General features: G+C 36.9%; 2 protein-coding genes across 4 annotated transcripts; both read left to right on the forward strand.

The window, feature by feature from the left end:
• The first annotated feature begins 2,118 nt into the window (after nucleotides 1–2,118).
• Nucleotides 2,119–9,405, forward strand: LOC100250578 (uncharacterized). Of its 2 annotated transcripts, none has more exons than XM_003634347.4 (8): nucleotides 2,119–2,849; nucleotides 3,748–3,869; nucleotides 4,141–4,186; nucleotides 4,829–4,943; nucleotides 5,421–5,488; nucleotides 6,284–6,901; nucleotides 7,615–7,719; nucleotides 8,961–9,405. In XM_003634347.4, the coding sequence occupies exons 1-8, from the start codon at nucleotides 2,847–2,849 to the stop codon at nucleotides 9,279–9,281; spliced, it is 1,398 nt and encodes a 465-aa protein (XP_003634395.1). In that variant the 5' UTR covers nucleotides 2,119–2,846; the 3' UTR covers nucleotides 9,282–9,405. The 2 variants fall into 2 exon arrangements, with proteins under 2 accessions (XP_003634395.1, XP_010664860.1); XM_010666558.3 differs by lacking the exon at nucleotides 2,119–2,849 and adding an exon at nucleotides 3,206–3,259.
• A 2,900-nt stretch (nucleotides 9,406–12,305) lies between these two features.
• LOC100255759 (F-box protein SKP2B) lies at nucleotides 12,306–15,705 on the forward strand. Of its 2 annotated transcripts, none has more exons than XM_019216741.2 (5): nucleotides 12,306–12,394; nucleotides 12,557–12,834; nucleotides 13,936–14,284; nucleotides 14,373–14,514; nucleotides 15,100–15,705. In XM_019216741.2, the coding sequence occupies exons 2-5, from the start codon at nucleotides 12,584–12,586 to the stop codon at nucleotides 15,468–15,470; spliced, it is 1,113 nt and encodes a 370-aa protein (XP_019072286.1). In that variant the 5' UTR covers nucleotides 12,306–12,394; nucleotides 12,557–12,583; the 3' UTR covers nucleotides 15,471–15,705. The 2 variants fall into 2 exon arrangements, with proteins under 2 accessions (XP_019072286.1, XP_059590591.1); XM_059734608.1 differs by having other exon boundaries at nucleotides 12,358–12,394; nucleotides 12,479–12,834.
• The last annotated feature ends 126 nt before the right edge of the window (nucleotides 15,706–15,831 follow it).

Genomic DNA, 15,831 nt, shown 5'->3' on the forward strand with positions numbered 1-15,831 from the left:
ATATCGCTTATTATGTAAGCAAGTTATCTCAATTTATGCATCATGATTATTGGACCGTTGCTAAGTAACTCTTGTGGTACCTAAAACACACTATTGATCATGGTCTTCTTTTATGCTTTGATCAACCTCTCATGCTAAGTGCATACTTTGATGTGGATTAGGCTATAAATCGCGATGATTGGATGTCTACTACTACTTATATTGTTTACCTTGATGGAAATGCTATCTCATGGTCCTTTCACAAACAAAAATCTGTTGCCCATTCATTGACCAAGGTTGAGTATCGTGCAATGGCCACCACTGTTGCTAAATTATCTTGGGTGCAATCCTTGCTTGGTGAACTTAGAGTTTCTATCCCTAAGCCTCCAGTTATTCATTGTGACAATGTAGGTGCTATTTACCTTTGCGCCAATCTAGTTTTCCACTACCGCATGAAACATATTTCTATTGATTTTCACTTTGTATAAGACACAATTGAGCAAGGTTCACTAATTGTCTCTTATATCAATAGTGATGATCAACTTTGTTAATGCTTTCACTAAGCCACTTTCTCGTACTTGTTTTGAATTACTTCATTCCAAGATTGGAGTCTTTAATGGAGGCTTCATCTTGCGGGTGCATGATAGACAATTTGGATCCTTCTCGTGACAGACAACCATAACTCTTCCCTTGATAGACAGTTCGAATCCTTTTCAAATAAAATTATTGAAGTTGTGATTCTATCCATATATTTAGGGCCTCGATATTGCAGTTATTGTAAATGTTGTAAAAGATTTTTGACATCTCTTTTTGCACCTTCTTCCATACGTGTATATATAGGTGTTAATTAAAATTAATAAAACATAGCAACAATATTTTACATTGTTCTGATTTTCTGCCATCCCTATTTTATTGATGTGTGATAAATGTTAGTGGTTATCAAATTGTGGAGTTTTATATCTAAGACTTATGAAATATTAACAATTGCAATCAATAGTATTTGTTCCTTATGTTGTTATAATTAGTTATGTGGTTTGAATTTGTTAGACTACCCCTTATCCCAAAAGTTTAAGGTGTAAAGTCGATTTACAAATTTTATGAAACTAAAACTTAATTTCCACTTTGTATATGACTTTTGTTAGGTCAATAAATGCGGGACAACTTTTTCCCACATTTGGTTTGACCAATGAGGGAATAATGAACTAAATAGTATAGCAACTTTGATTCTTAGATATCTTGGGTTGAACCCGCTCTGTTTATGTCTTCCCATCTATTAAATCCATAAGTAAGAGGAGGCAACATCAAGATGGAATATTAATTGTTAGTCAGCTTAATAGTTGTTGGCACGTTCATTAACAACTTCAATTTTTAAGAGGATAAGTGGCAGTCTAATATATTTGTCCATTTCTTTCTTTCATGTCATTTCGATAATTTGTTCACTCTCTTTCCCTAGTTATCTATCTTTTTCTTTTTTTTTTCTAAGTTATGCATGTATGGAGGCGTTAAGAAAGATGAAGTACATAAATTTTGAAAATAAAAAGGAACTGAGGAAACATTTTCAACATCTGATAGAAAGGAATTCAATTATTGCAATGAGAAGTAAAGGAAAGATATCGATATCCTCTTATTTGGCATGAGAAAGAATTAAATAAAAATGAATTCTCTACTGAAACATTTTACCCTTAGTCCAATAAAAATATAAAGTATGATGGAAACATATGAAAGTTTTTAAAGTTCAAATATAAAGAAATTATCAATTGAACAACAGAGGAAGAAGTGGGCAATAAAGATGAATTAAAAGAAGAATGATCTCTGCAATTTAGTTTTCTCGGATGACGTTAGCAGTAAAGTTTCAAAATATGTCTACTACTGGCATTTCCACCATTGGAGCAAAGGTTTGAAGGTAAAGTGGCTGGGTCATCATGGGTGCTACTTTGTTTGTGGTTAAAGGTAACATGGGTGGTGTGCACATGACGTCTCTTTGCTCGAAGTGGGTAGAAGGCGACTAAGGCCTGGGCAGGAAGTGGGCCGGTCTTGTAAGGAAGTAAGATCTATGATCCACTTGCAATTTCAGATTTGAACAAAGGCTACGTGAATGGGGACCAGAAAAGGACTTCGAATGCCACATTTCAATAACATGCTCCTCTTGGGTTAATAGTAGGGGATTGCTGGGCCTCCAGTGTGTGTAATTTTAAGTTTTAAAACCTACTGGGTTGGGATGGACCGGTGTAGTCTAAAATCCTTCCCTGCTAGCAGTCCAGGTTCTGAAGGAAACCCCGAACCCGACCCTACCCCAATCACATCATCCCTAAATTTATTCTAGTTAAGTTGGGGTGGGGATGGGGTCGGTTAGGGAGGTAGAAAACCCTACCTGGTAGACTCGGTCCGAGCTCTAAGAAAAACCCCAAACCTAAATCTACCCCAATCAGTCTTTCCCCAAACCTAGTCAGGGTCGGTCTGGGTTAGTCCCAACAGACCTTTTCCATTGCATCCTTATATACAAATCCCTGTGAAACAACGAAATCCAGAATTTTTAAGAAAATCATTTCCTTTCCTCCAAATACCTCCATTCAAAGCATAGTCCGAATTGGGCCTGAGTCGTCCTTCAATCCAAACCAATCTACTCGGGTTGCAAACTAGACGTCTAGTTGTATTACAGCAAGCTACATACGTGAAGCAGTTTTGCTCCTTATGTTTGCAGGATATGCTACTCATAATGTGAGCGTCCTTTGTATTAGTATGAAATGGGACTGGGGTGATTGTGATGCCTAGATAAAGCCCAAGAAGCTCTTTCTCATCTTTCCCAAATGAGGGTGGCTTTGATGCCTAGCTAAACCCCAAGGAGCTCTTTCTCATCATTTCTACACATGGTAGTATCTTTATCATCTTAAATGAAAATTGTTACGGTGGTGTTTGTTTTTTAAATTTGTTTACTAAAATAATTTGTTTTCAAAATTTATTATTAAATTGAAAAAGTCAAATAATTTTATTTAAATAAAAAAAATAACATATTTACTTTTAATTAAAATAACTTTTATAAAAACAAACATTCAAATATTTAATACTATTAAACATTAAGATTCATCAAACACTAAGATTCATCAAACACACCGCCTCATGAAAATCTATTTTACGTTATAAACATATGAAATTGGGTTGTGTTTGGTTTTTGTATGAGAATCTTTAACATGAGATATTTATTAGTGGTTATCCTATCTAAAATCAGCCCCCACTGCCATATAACCAGACGACAACTTCTGAATGTCTGCAGGGCATGGAGGTATTTATTTTTTTTCTTCTTGTTTCTATTATTTGGGTGGGATGGAGTTAGGATAGAGAATCAGTTAGATCTCATACTGTGCGCCAGTGAAAGTTGTTTAGATTGCTCAGATGGCAGAACTCTTTGGGATTCTGTTATCTTGTGCTGCCTCTATAGAGATAAAATTTTTATAAATAACTCGGCAACATTTTTGGAAAAGGCCCGAAGAGAATGATAATTTCATTATATTATCTATAATCAGACATCGCTAAACTCGTTTACCTTTTGAGCATGCTACTTTAGAACCAGTCCTTGTTATTTGAAACTAAAAGGGAGTTTCATCATAATGGATGGTTGTATAAAGCATATTTTAAGTCCAGGAACTGGAAAATTAATCATGAACATTGTTCCTCTATTTCCAAAGCTTAGAACGAATGTTAATTGATAAAAAATGGCATTTCACCTTGATCAGTATTTCACCTGCTAATCATAACCTCACTATGATGCAGGGAAGAGAAGAGAAATCTATATTGACTGGAGAAGCTGTGAGCTGCAATCCAATGGCTAAAGTTTGTTGGCCTTACTTTGATCCTGAGTATGAGAACTTGAGCATGAGAATAAATCCTCCAAGGTTCTCTTTCCGTCTATCTGTCTCTTCTAAGAAAATTTGTTGTTGCTACATTGTTAAATAGCCTCAAGTGGCCCATCATTAAAATACCTATGAGCCACCATATATGAATAATGGCAGTTGATCAGCACACTATTGGTTCAATCATTTTTATTCTGATTGTATGGTCTACAGTGATGGAACCCTTGAGACTGCTTAATATGATCAATTCTCTAGCACTTTAGCAAGTGAAATTTTGTTGTTAACTCTTTTTTCTTTCTAATGCTATTCTCAGGGTGTCTGTAGACAATTTAAGTTGCAGCGACTGTACTCTGATCAAGGTAAATTGCTATACTCACAAGAATTGTGCTTTCTAAATGATGAATGGCATGGTCAGTTGTGATTATGTCAACTAGGCTCTTTTTATTTCCCTGTTGTAAGTTAGTACAGAAAAATTATGGCATCCAGGCTTTCACATTCCTAATTTCATTATTTCCGAAAGGGAAGAAAGATAAACCATATCATGTTGAATATAATATTGTTTGGAAACATTAAAAAGAAGAAGAAGAATAAGAAAGAACTAGTACACAATTTCTCAAAGTCAGTCAGGTTGCCATAATTCTCAGCCTGATTCTAGATTGGGTTTGACCCAGGCTCAAGTTTGCATCTAAAAGCTTCAGCCTGAGTTCAACCTTTGGGTGATCAGGTCACATTTTACATTTATTTCCCCTAATTACAAACTGGCAAATTGGCTCCTATTTCCAGCTGAAAACTGAATCAATGAGTGGAGTCATAATTTGAATTTAAAGTGAAAGGAATTTTATAAGAATCTGGTAAAAGCCTCTTCCTGTTAAGATCAACTGGCTTCTTTTCCCTCATGCACAATACCTTGTGCCTTGACAACAAAACTTCCCGATACTTCTTTTTACTACACCATACTTGCATGAATGACTAGATGCAGATTGTGGAATCCGATGTTGCAGGTTGACAGCATGAACAAACCAGGAATACTGCTGGAAGTGGTACAAATCCTAACAGACATTGACCTCCTAATTACCAAAGCTTACATCTCTTCTGATGGCGGATGGTTCATGGATGGTACGTTTGTTTAAGTTTATTTAGCTTCGTTTTTCCATAAGAAGGCACCCTCATTTTGCTTGCTATGAACTCTCCCTTTAAGCAGTACTTATCTAGATTCTCTTTTTTATGTACAAGTCCAATATGTTCTAAACTACATTTAAACCTGCTACTTAATATTAGCCCTGAAATGCATGAGTCTTTGGTTATATCATATATGCTTGGGTGGTTTAAGAGACAGGGTTGGCCAATTAGATATTAGGTTCAAGAGTGGAAATTTAGACCATGTGGGATGTAAAAATGCTAATGTATTTCATCTTGGAATTTTGGTGGTGGAAGCAATACATGATACCCCATATTCCAGCTAAGCACATGTACTAAAAAAGCCGTGATACCATACTGATTAAAGGAGAGTTCACAGCAAATACTCTGCATGTGCAAGCTCTTGCATGTGTGTGAACAATTAGGTGAGCATTTCAATTCTCTTTGAATAAACAGTGTTTCATGTCACCGATCAACAAGGAAACAAAATTACAGATGGAAAAATCATCGACTACATTGAGAAGGTGCGCTCTCTTCTTCTCTGCTATACTGCTTTTTCTGTACTTGGGTTAAAACCAGAATAAGAGGGCCAATTGAACCGATTGAGCATGGACTCACCCATATTAGTGGAACCTTAACAGAAATTGTGTAACCAATAGCCTGCAAAATAAACATGTAAGCCTGAGGTGATACATTGTACCAACCTCAATCAATCCTTTCCTAATGGGAACAAGTCACTAGCATTTTCAGTGTGCAAATCCAATATGAAGGTTCATGTCCAATTAGAAACTGTCTTTGATGATGAATGTACTCCCTATTTTTAGTTCATGATGCACACACACTGAATTCTTATGGTTCCATTCCTGATGTGCTCTACCTCATGTTCCTTACATATATTGATCAAGCTTATCACAGCATACCCTTCTGTTGGTGGCAACTATCAGAATGTAGTATGCAAGTGGGAAACCATACTAACCTGCAAGCTAATTGCTTCCTATATAATTAAAAAACCAGATGTATAAGTGGATGGGTTTTCACATCAATTTAGGCCCCCTTACTCTAAAATCAGCTATTTCACATGTCACATATTGATGTGGGCAAAGATCCCTTATGGTTCCCCATTTAGAAGTTTGCTATGTTCCCTAATGTGTTGAGTATGAAATGGATGGTCATGCTCATTCTTTCACCCATAGTGAGTGCATTGATAATATTGTCTTTCAGTGCCTGGACTGACCTTGGTAACCTCATGAGTCATGTCAATCAATATTTTCTTCATATGATAAACTGAGCATTTTCTTCCATGATTTTTGTTACAATAGGCTTTAGGACCAAAGGGAGACACCATAGATGGGGTCAAGACTTGGCCAGGAAAACGAGTTGGGGTGCACTCTGTTGGTGATCACACAGCCATTGAGCTCATTGGCAAGGACCGCCCAGGCCTCTTATCAGAAATCTCTGCTGTTTTAGCTGACCTCCACTTTAATGTGGTAGGTGCTGAAGTTTGGACACACAACAGACGAATCGCATGTGTTGTCTATGTCAATGATGATGCCACATGCCGTGCTGTGGATGACCCAACTCGATTATCTGTTATGGAGGAGCAACTCAAGAATGTGTTACGTGGATGCGAGGATGATGACAAAGTGGCTCGAACCAGTTTCTCCATGGGGTTCACTCATGTTGATCGGAGGCTTCACCAGATGTTGTTTGCAGACAGGGATTATGAAGGTGGTGGAACAACAATTGAAGCTGATTATCCTCCCTCCTTCAAACCAAAAATCACAATTGACCGTTGTGAGGATAAGGGATACTCAGCGGTTAGTGTCATGTGTAAAGATCGGCCAAAACTGATGTTTGACATTGTGTGCACACTCACAGATATGCAATATGTTGTTTTCCATGCCAGCATTTCATCCGATGGTCCCTATGCATCACAGGTATATGCATGACTATTCTCTGATAAACAGTCCGACATGCACCTCCATATCTAGTAGTTTGTTCAAGCAGACTTTTAGGTAGATTCAGTTTTATTTACCTTAAAATGCATTTTCTCCATGTAATAGTAAAACCTTGCTTATGATCTCAAATGACTTCAAATTGCCTGCCATACCATGTTAAGCAAAAATATTGACAGAAGTAAATATGATGTTGACTCAGTGCAAGTGCTCATAAACATGTTCTTTTGAAAGGCCAAATGTGATATAACGGATACTTGACATCATTCTTCATTAAAGTCTTCCATTAGATATGTGAACTCTGTTCTATGGGATTCTAACGAAATTTAGGCTATTCAGCATTTTGCAAGTGGAGAGAATTTTAAGGAATCATTTATTTAATATTTAATGCTGAAATCATTCTATCGAAGTTGAATATTAGCTCATGGCCAATTGAAGTGGCCCTACTTTGTCATATCTATGAAATCATTTCTACTATTTCAGTAATTAGCATCATTTGGATTTTTATCATTGCTTTTGGGTGTTTACTTCAACTTTTCTTATGAGTCCATGTTTTTGTGCTAACTCAATTGTTGAAAATGGATTTGTGCCTTCAAATGGTATGAGTAACAAAATAAAATGTCGTCATTTACATTAAAGTTCTGCTGCCCCTAAAAGTTGTTATCGTTACCTGAGCTGAATTTTTATACTTGCAGGAGTATTTTATTCGTCACATGGATGGTTGCACACTTGATAATGAAGGAGAGAAGGAAAGGGTCATCAAATGTCTTGAAGCTGCAATTCGACGAAGAGTAAGCGAGGTGAGTGAGAACTCGACCTAATGTTTTTTCTGTTGTTTAGATCTTATGTTATAGCTCAAATAATTCGTTGCTAGTTTCCACACCTAGACTTTCGCTGGTCTTTCCGTAGTCCAGCTTAAAAAGAGGGGTTGGACCCTCTTAGCAGTTGTTGAAGGGTTCAATGCCATTTCACATTTTGTTACTGTTACTTATTTTAACATTTTTTAGTAATAGGAATGAAATAAAGATGAGTGGGATAATATGGTTTCAGTATGTCTATTGCACATTGAAATTCTTATGCCATCAACAGTTATAGCATGATATTCTATCCATGGTAGATGTTAACTCCATTTATTATCTGCTGTACTGTTGGTTGAGCTATTTGTCGTTGTGCTAGTCTATGTGCATTACTTACATTGAATTAAGGAATACTAGGACCAAAGGATTTAACAATTTGTTGAATGCATACCAATGCCAGTCTCCTTTTCTCTCAATTGTGACATTTATGGCTCTATTTGTGAAAATAGAGCATGTTTCCGAGTTAAAAGAGACATTTAGTTACACTCGCTAGGGTAGCCTAATTAGTCAGGGTGAACACTGGGAAGTGTGGTTCCAATAAGTCCTGTGTTCGAATCCTGTCGCTGATGATGTCCAGTTGGTTAGGGTGAACACTAGAAAGTGTGGTCCTAGTAAGTGACACATAATACTGGGTTTGAATTCTGCCACTATTAATACCCTAAATTTTACCCGGTGCTGGTTGTTGCAGGGCGGTTAGCACCCTGAGGTTTGGGTCCCTATGGAGAGTCCTAAGGGCTTGGTCATGGAAGGTTCCTCAGTTATAAAAAAAAATAAAAAATAAAAAATAAAGAAGAAGAGACATTTAGTCACTCTCCTAGGAAAGGATTTCCTTGAAATGGTGAAAGTCTAAAATTCTTTTGCTTCCGAAAAAACACCATTGGAAAACCATGTGTGGGCATTGGGGGGTGGTGGTGGGGTTGGGGTGAGTGTTGTTTAGATGCATTGAAGTGTTGCTTCTAATCCAACCATTATATTATATGAAAGATAAACAGAAAATAAGGGGAAAAAGAAGTGAAAAGAAAGCATGTCAACTAATTCAGCAAAATGCCAGGTTTTTTTCCCCTTAGCCTACTCCAAACACATTATGATCCTGTCTGTCATATGCATTTCCAATATTGTTGCTGTTCTATCTGATGGAGTTCAATTTAGGTACAATTATAATATTGAAATTTGAATGTGTTTAGGGTTTAAGCCTGGAGCTCTGTGCAAAGGATAGAGTAGGCTTGTTATCCGAAGTGACAAGGGTTCTCCGAGAACATGGGTTGTCAGTTACCAGAGCGGGCGTCTCAACAGTTGGAGAGCAAGCAATGAATGTTTTCTACGTGAGAGATGCTTCTGGAAAACCAGTGGACATGAAGACCATAGAAGCGCTTCGTAAAGAGATCGGACACACTATGATGCTTAACGTGAAGAAGGAACCATCCAGTGCTAAGACACCTGAGGCTAGCGGATGGGCCAAGACGAGCTTCTTCTTCGGAAGCCTGTTCGAAAGGTTCTTGACTTGAGACTATGCCCAATGTATAGAATAATAAAAGGTGTCAAAAGTATCAAAAGTAGACAAAGGCTGTAATTGCATAGCAGTTCTGTTTGTAACATGAAATGTTTATGTGAGTTGTGCTGTTCCAACAATTAATTTCTCTTTTAATTTTCTTTTCGCTTGGTATGTAGGCAACGCTCTCGATATGGAATAACTTAAGAAGAAGTAATGCTTATAGATGGAGTGGTTTAAGGAACAAAGGAAAAGGACCAGTAATATTTTTCTTCCAAAGAATGAGTGACAACTGGGATGGTAATGTGCTCTAAGCTCTGGTGTGTCATGCAAGCGAAGCTAACAGGTCAAAGTGGTTGAACCTAAGCAATGGCCCTGGCTGGAGAGTTACGTGATCACATTTGCTTCCGGTTAGAAAACCGAGGCAGCTCTGAAGCGTCTTCAGTTCTCAAGAAACCCAGCCCTTTTAATGAGAAATCCAATGTGGCCAACTCACATATTTTAAATTTATTTTTGAAATTATAATCATTTAAAACCGTATTCATAAGTTACGGTTTTAAAGTTAAATTTAAAATCACGTATAATATTTTAATATTTAAAAAAAATTCAAAACCAGAGGGTTCAGTGATTTGGATACCCGCATATGAGATACACTGAGAATTATTCTATGAATCATGTTTTCCAAGTAAATAATTTTTGCACAGTAGGCTTCATGTCATGGGTTTGTCTCATTTAGACTACCACTCATTGCATCAACGGAATCACTATTCCCATTAACAAGAGACCTCCACATAATTGGTGGATGAGTAAGCATCCTGATAAGAATCATGTCAAGCTTCTTCAAATCACAAGCAACCTAATTTGACACATGATACAACAAGCAAAGCAGCTTGGCATATATATTCAATGATAAGTCCTTTCTCCCACACGTTTTTAATCTATTTAATATTTAAAAATTATTTTATAATAATTTTAAAAAACATTTTTAATCTCTATACTATTTAAAAAATTTTATCATATAAAAATTAAAAATATTAAAATTAAAATTATTATCAAACATACTTTAATATAATAAAAATCGAGCATTCCAACTATAACCGTGTTAAACCTATGTCGCATGGATAACTATTAGAACAATCATGTCCTATTGGATTTAACAAAATAGGGAAGTCTTTTTATTTTTTATTTTTTATTTCATTCCATCAAATCATGGCTGTGAAGAATGGATCCGGATCAGAAACCAAGCATGATTCATTACACAGCTCCCGTAAGAGAAAAAAAAAGTCGAAGAAAACAGTACCATGGTGGCTCAAAAGAAGTTTGTTCCTCGGAGGGAAGAAAGGACATTGGCACAAAGATATGATAGAAAATTGGAAAGCAACAAAATAGGATAAACGCCAAACAAATGTGGGGTACCGCACTACGCATGCAGTTAGTGGCTTCTCACTAGAGCCTATGTGTCTCCTTTGTCCATAGTAATTATTGCGCCGTTACCTCAAATGTAGAAGAAAGCAAAAGAGAAATTATTGTTAGGCTCTAAGGCTCTATCGTTTTTCTTAAGTCGATTAAGATATTTTACCACGGTACTTTTATCTGAATGACTTATTTAGACTTTTACTAATGAACTTCTAAATACAAAATCGTATCGCCAAACTCGTTAATTGACCATTCTTATTTGTACAAATGGTAATTTAAACTTGGAACGAGCGTGAAGAAATTAACGATATTTTTTTATCTTTTAAGTTGTTCTATCGGATCGATCGCTCAAGACCTTTGGTCTCTACCTGGACCTAATGAAAAAAATAAAATCACTTCTTATGGACTCGTTGAGAATGATTCTGATCTAGTTCACGACCTATTAGAAATAGAAGGTTCATGGCCTATTAGAAATAGAAGGTTTCAAAATGACCTTTTTATTTTATTCCCACGGCCACCTATCCAGACCCTTTTTTGTTCCAATGAATCATAGATATAAAAAAATTTATCTGATTTAAAAACAAAAATACTTGTTATTAAAACAACAACAATAATAAGAAGAATTATTTCTATTCCTATGATATAGAGTCAAAATAGAATCAAAATATGAGTTCTTCTTATTACTTTATAATTCTTTTTTTCTTGTTTTTTTTTTACTATTTACATTTACTTTGTTGGACTAAAAACAAAAAAAAAAGGCATATTATTTAATAGTTTAAAAAATTATTTATTAAATTCTTTTTTATAATTATAAATCCCAATGATTTTTGTCTTCTCCCCCCTTAAGATTTTTCACAAAAATAATTTGCAAGTGGACTCGTCTTTTGAATGAAGCAGTCTTTTTAGGGCCCATATTCCACACCAACACTTTCATCTCTCCACTAGTGTTAATCAGACCTTAGTTTAGATAAGCAAGGATTGCATAATTCTATCTTAAATGAATATTATACTATTCTTCTCTCGACTCCTCTTCGTGCACCATAAATCTAAAATCTTGTCAATGGAAAATCGACGTACCATTAATCCAAATGGAATAAAAGGTGATATTTTCATACAATAAATAATTTTTTTTTTTTAAAAAGTAAAAACCCATCTTCCCAAAATATCCTTGATGGGTTCATGGTATGAACGAAAGTTGTGTTTAACAACTTTTTTTTTTTCTTCTTCCGTTTTGGTCTTTTTACTTTGATTATCAAATGTGTCCATTTGGCATTACCCCACCTGGTGCGGTTTCGATTATACACAGAAAGGAATCTTCAAGACTCCCAACATCTCATTTCCAAATTTTCCAATGGCTTTTTCCATCTTTTCTTGCCACAGTGGTGTGTTACGTCATTTCATTCTTGTTCTTCTTCCACTCCTCTTACTAGTTCCAAATTGGCCAAATACCCATTCTAAAATAGCTGAAATAGCAAGAACAGGGTGGCGGTAACAGATATATCGCTCTGCTGCCACTCAAGGAAAAAGAGGTGCTTTAGGTTGGGACCCACACATATGTAGACCGTCCAATCTCAACACGTGGCATAACAGAAGTCGCAAATTTCATCCCCGTACGCTTCCTCTGCCCTTCGCCTCGGTCCTATATACATCGTCATCATCATCACCTTCATCGGCAGCTGCTTAGCAGAAGACTCACGGCTCTGCTTCTTGAAGGTATTCTTCTCAAAACCCTAATGCTGAAATTTTCCCTTTTTATGTTTATTGTTGCTGATTGCTGGGGTTTTGACACGTGGCCAGCTTCAGAATTCAATTCCTTTGAGAATTTCGAATGAACTGTTATTTTTTTTCTTTCTTTCTTCTGTTTTTTGGGGATATAGACAGGACAATTTAGTGTTTGGGACGATGGAAATGGTGGGACAAGGAGGTGAGGAGCTGGAGTTCTGCTTTGAGAGGCTTGTGATGGGTGGGGACGGAAGAGGGGGGATGGACGGAGGCGGTGTTGGGGTCATTACTGAGTGGAAGGATGTCCCTATGGAGCTTCTGCTGCGGATTGTTGCGCTCGTCGATGATCGGACAGTGATTATGGCTTCTGGGGTGTGCAGTGGATGGAGAGATGCTATTTGCTTGGGCCTTACCCATCTCTCCCTTTCTTGGTAATTGTTTCTTTTACCCTTCTTTCTCTCTGTATGATCATATACTTGTTTATCTTTCCGTTTCTCAATCCGTGTTTTGAGAAGCTTTCTATACGATGATCGTGTGCGTGCGTGCTTTTTTGTCTATCCAAGGAAAGGGAAAAAAAAGGGCTTTGTATTTGGTTCTACTTTTTTATTATGGGATCGCAAGGGTAGGGCTTATGCAAATTTGAAAAGAATAGAATGGAATCAGAAAAAGGGGTAAAGAGAAACAAGAATGGAAGGAAAGAGAAGAATTTTTTTTAGGATGGTTGGAGATTCCAGTATGGTTTTGCTAAGATTTGAAGGGATGCTCCAAGTTCTGCATATATCGAATGTTTATGGAGCCCCATGAAGGTGGCTTTTGGGTGCCAATTGTTTCCTTATTTTTAAGTGGAAAGTGAACCAAAGGATCCTCCTCTATTTTTTCACTATCTATTTTTATTTTAATTGGAAAAATTTGAGCTTTCACTACCACATCCCATTTTCATGATCCATCTTTTCTGTGATCACATGTCTCTGTTGTTCGAAGTTTCAAATTATTGGAACACGATATGCATTCCTTAAAATTCTGTTTGGCTGAGAAATAGTAAGGGAAAGGAAAAATTGGGATCTGGTAACATCTTGAGATTGAAGTGGATGTTCGATTCTGTCATCTTTTTTGTTGTGATATCTTACCAAGCAAACAAGGCATCAGTTGTTAATGATTTAGCTATAAGTGGGACTATGGTAAACTTTATGGTTTAAATTGCCTATTATGAAGGGTGTGTGTTATTAAGCATGTGGTATTGGTTAGTATTTGGTTAATTATGGTTTGGGGCAGTTGGATGTGTTATGGTTTTTGTATATGCATACAATTTTATGGCCAATTCTGGGTTATGGAGTTTGCTTAGGGATCTATGGTTCAAGCCCAAGTCAACTAATCTAACCATTTTAGTTCAGGCGTCTTAATATCTTGTACGGTATAGTTTACCTTATTGTCTACCTCTTAATTTACTCTGTACTTTTCACCTTGTTGGATGACGGTTTCTGCTTGTCACACTTCATCCTTATTACTCACTACCTTATATTTACTCTATTTAGGTGCAAAAACAACATGAACAACTTGGTTCTATCGCTTGCTCCCAAATTCACAAAATTGCAGGCTCTAACACTGCGTCAAGATAAACCACAGCTGGAGGATAAAGCTGTGGAGATTATTGCAAATTATTGCCATGATCTGCAGGATTTGGATCTCAGTAAAAGCTTCAAGCTTAGTGATTCCTCCCTTTATGCCTTGGCTCATGGTTGTCCTAATCTTACTAAACTTAACATCAGTGGATGTACGGCATTCAGTGATGCTGCTCTTGCACATCTGACCAGTTTCTGCAGAAGATTAAAAATTTTAAATCTTTGTGGATGTGGGAAAGCTGCATCTAATAGGGCATTGCAGGTATAAAAGCGTTACAGCTTGTAATTTTTTGTAGGATTATGTGTAAGAAAAATAGTTCTTTCTTTCAACTCTTCTAAATTATCTGCAGGCTATTGGACGGAACTGCAGTCAGCTGCAATCTTTGAATCTGGGGTGGTGTGAGGATGTGAGTGATGCTGGAGTGATGAGTTTAGCATATGGATGCCCTGATCTCAGGGCGCTTGACTTGTGTGGTTGTGTTCATATTACAGGTATCCCATGCTTTGAAAAAATTGGAATTTCAAATTGTAACGAGTCAAAGCAGCTAATCTTCAGTTGGTTTTGGTAAAGGTCAAATCTTCAACACCTCCTTTCCCTCACCCCAAGGTCCTCCCTTAGTGCATATGCAGTTTGAAATTTTAAAATGACAACAATTAGCCTTGTACATATCTTGCTGAGTTATCTATGATGTTCCTTTTTATGACTTCTATCAGGCTAATTATACAGCATGCCCTTACACCCGCATACCCATACAAGAACATCAGAAACCTAGATCCACCCCCCTACCCTTTTACTACCTAAGCCAAGGCCTTGAATGGCTAATTGACTGTTATATCTCTGAATAGTCGATGTCAACTTCTTTATGAGAAGCGAAATTTATTAATAAAAGACTCAAATGAGATTTGTAATGAAGAATGAGAACCAACAACAAACTGAGTCACGATCCTATTCGTGACTTTCCATGTCAATAAGTAGTTAAGGTGGCTACTGCTTTCTCCTATAAAAGAGAACTGCTTTATTTCAAGTTTGGCATGTCTAGATTTTGAGATCATTAACTAATTGATATTTCATTGCAGATGAGAGCGTAATTGCTTTGGCAAACAGGTGCCTTCATCTGAGATCCCTTGGCCTGTACTTCTGTCAGAACATTACAGACAAAGCAATGTATTCCCTGGCCCAGAGCCGTGTAAAGAACAAGCATGAAATGTGGGAATCCATGAAGAGCAGGTACAGCGAGGAAGGGCTTATGAATCTCAATATCAGCCAGTGCACAGCCCTCACACCTCCTGCTGTTCAAGCTGTATGTGATTCATTTCCTGCACTTCACACTTGTCCAGGAAGGCATTCGCTAATCATAAGTGGCTGTTTGAGCTTAACATCGGTGCATTGTGCCTGTGGTGTCCAAGCACACCGCACAGCCAGCCAGCTTTCACACCCAGCTCATTAAACAGAGAACTAAGGTAAAACTATCTGTTATCAGTTTATAGGACCCAAAGAAAGAAAAGGACAAAAAAAAAAAAAATTCCCTGTAAAAATGGTTGTGTTGCAAACTGCTGTATTTCTGTTTGGCTGAATGTGTATAGCCTTGCTGTGTTTGTTATAAACCTATGACTCTGAAAATACTATGTAACTGTGTTTTCAATCTCTTGTTCAAATGATGACACGGTTCTTGGACTTCAAAATTGCTTCAATGGTTGTGTTTATTCTTTTATGCCTAGAAGAAAAAAAGTGGATGAGGCATAAAATTAAGTTTTTTGTTTAAAGTTACTTATTGGGATTCTAAGCCATCCATGAACGGTGATAAAGCA

This window comes from Vitis vinifera, chromosome 18 (assembly GCF_030704535.1).
Source record: "Vitis vinifera cultivar Pinot Noir 40024 chromosome 18, ASM3070453v1".
Classification (NCBI taxonomy): Eukaryota; Viridiplantae; Streptophyta; class Magnoliopsida; order Vitales; family Vitaceae; genus Vitis; species Vitis vinifera.